Here is a 1,169-nt window from a genome sequence, read left to right on the forward strand (position 1 = left end):
CTCTCCTTACAGGGTGCAAAGTGTCGGGAATCCCACTGCGGGGGGGCAGCCGTTCGCACCCACTTCGCCAAGGTGCTGAGGGCAGCCGGAGGTGCCAGGCGGCAGGGGGGACGGGGGACGGGGGGTGACCACGGGCGGGTGGCACAGCTGCTGTCCCTGCAGGCCACCCAGATGTGCCCGGTGGTCACCCCTGGGATGTCGGCACAAGGCAGGGGGGGCATGGGAAGCAAACCTGGGCTTCCAGGGATGGGGAGGGGGGGTCCAAGCCCCCTTTGAAGCCCCCATAAAAGGGTCCGGCATAAAGGGAGGAGAAAGTCAAAGGAACAAAGAGAGCGGCTAATCCTGGCGTGAGCAAACAGCCCCATTTGCTTAGGGCCCAGCTGGCCCCGGGGCCAGGGAAAGGAGCACAGCAGGGCTCTGGGGGTGCCAGGCAGCAGGGGACCCTTTACCCAGGCTGGCCTTCTCCCCAAATGCAGGCAGCCCCCAGGAGCTGGGTGCCCCCTGCCCCCAACCGGCCTTTTTTTACATTTGCAAATTGTCAATAAACATCCGTGGGCAAATCCCGCTCCCCACACCCTCCGCACCCTGCACCGCTCCCTGGCAGCCCGTCACAGCAAGGCACCACGGCGCTGCTGGGCGAAGGGGTACCTTGGCCGGGGTGCCACAGCTCGGGGGTGAAGGCTGGCAGGGTTTCCCCTGCCTTTCCCAATTCCCGGCAGGCCGCACACTGCCCGGCACCCTGGCATGAAGCCCCCAGTGCTGGCCGGAGGATGCCCATGGGGCAAACCCTCCAGCCGCTGCCTTGCGCCAGGGCACCTTGTGCCAGTGGCCCCACTGGCATCTAGGGCGATCCTGCCGTGCCCCCTTCCCCTGCTCCGCGGCCGAGCTCCCCACCCCGATGGGGGGTACGGGGGGTGCCGGGAGGGCACCTTGCCCCTCTCCTTCCATCCCGCAGGGCGGCGAAGGGGTTAATGCCAGGCGGCTGAGCCGCAGGTGGGCGCAAGAATGAAATTCCTTCTCGCCGTCCTGCGAAGTCTGGGCACAAATATTTGCCTGCATGTCCGGTGGGGAGGGGGGAGACCACCATCGCTCTGGGAGCTTGCTAATCCCCATGCCAAACACGGCCCCCCTGTGCCCCGCACGCCCCCCACTTTCCTCCTGCCGGGGTC

General features: G+C 66.8%; 1 protein-coding gene across 1 annotated transcript in view; it reads left to right on the forward strand.

The window, feature by feature from the left end:
• Window positions 1–1,169, forward strand: part of CHRD (chordin) — a 37,549-nt gene that overhangs the window by 2,072 nt on the left and 34,308 nt on the right. Inside the window, 1 exon segment of the mRNA XM_019474309.1 lies at window positions 13–208. Coding sequence (XP_019329854.1) covers window positions 13–208 — 196 coding nt within the window.

The sequence above is a fragment of the Aptenodytes forsteri genome, unplaced genomic scaffold (assembly GCF_000699145.1).
Source record: "Aptenodytes forsteri isolate BGI_AS27 unplaced genomic scaffold, ASM69914v1 Scaffold72, whole genome shotgun sequence".
NCBI lineage: Eukaryota > Metazoa > Chordata > Aves > Sphenisciformes > Spheniscidae > Aptenodytes > Aptenodytes forsteri.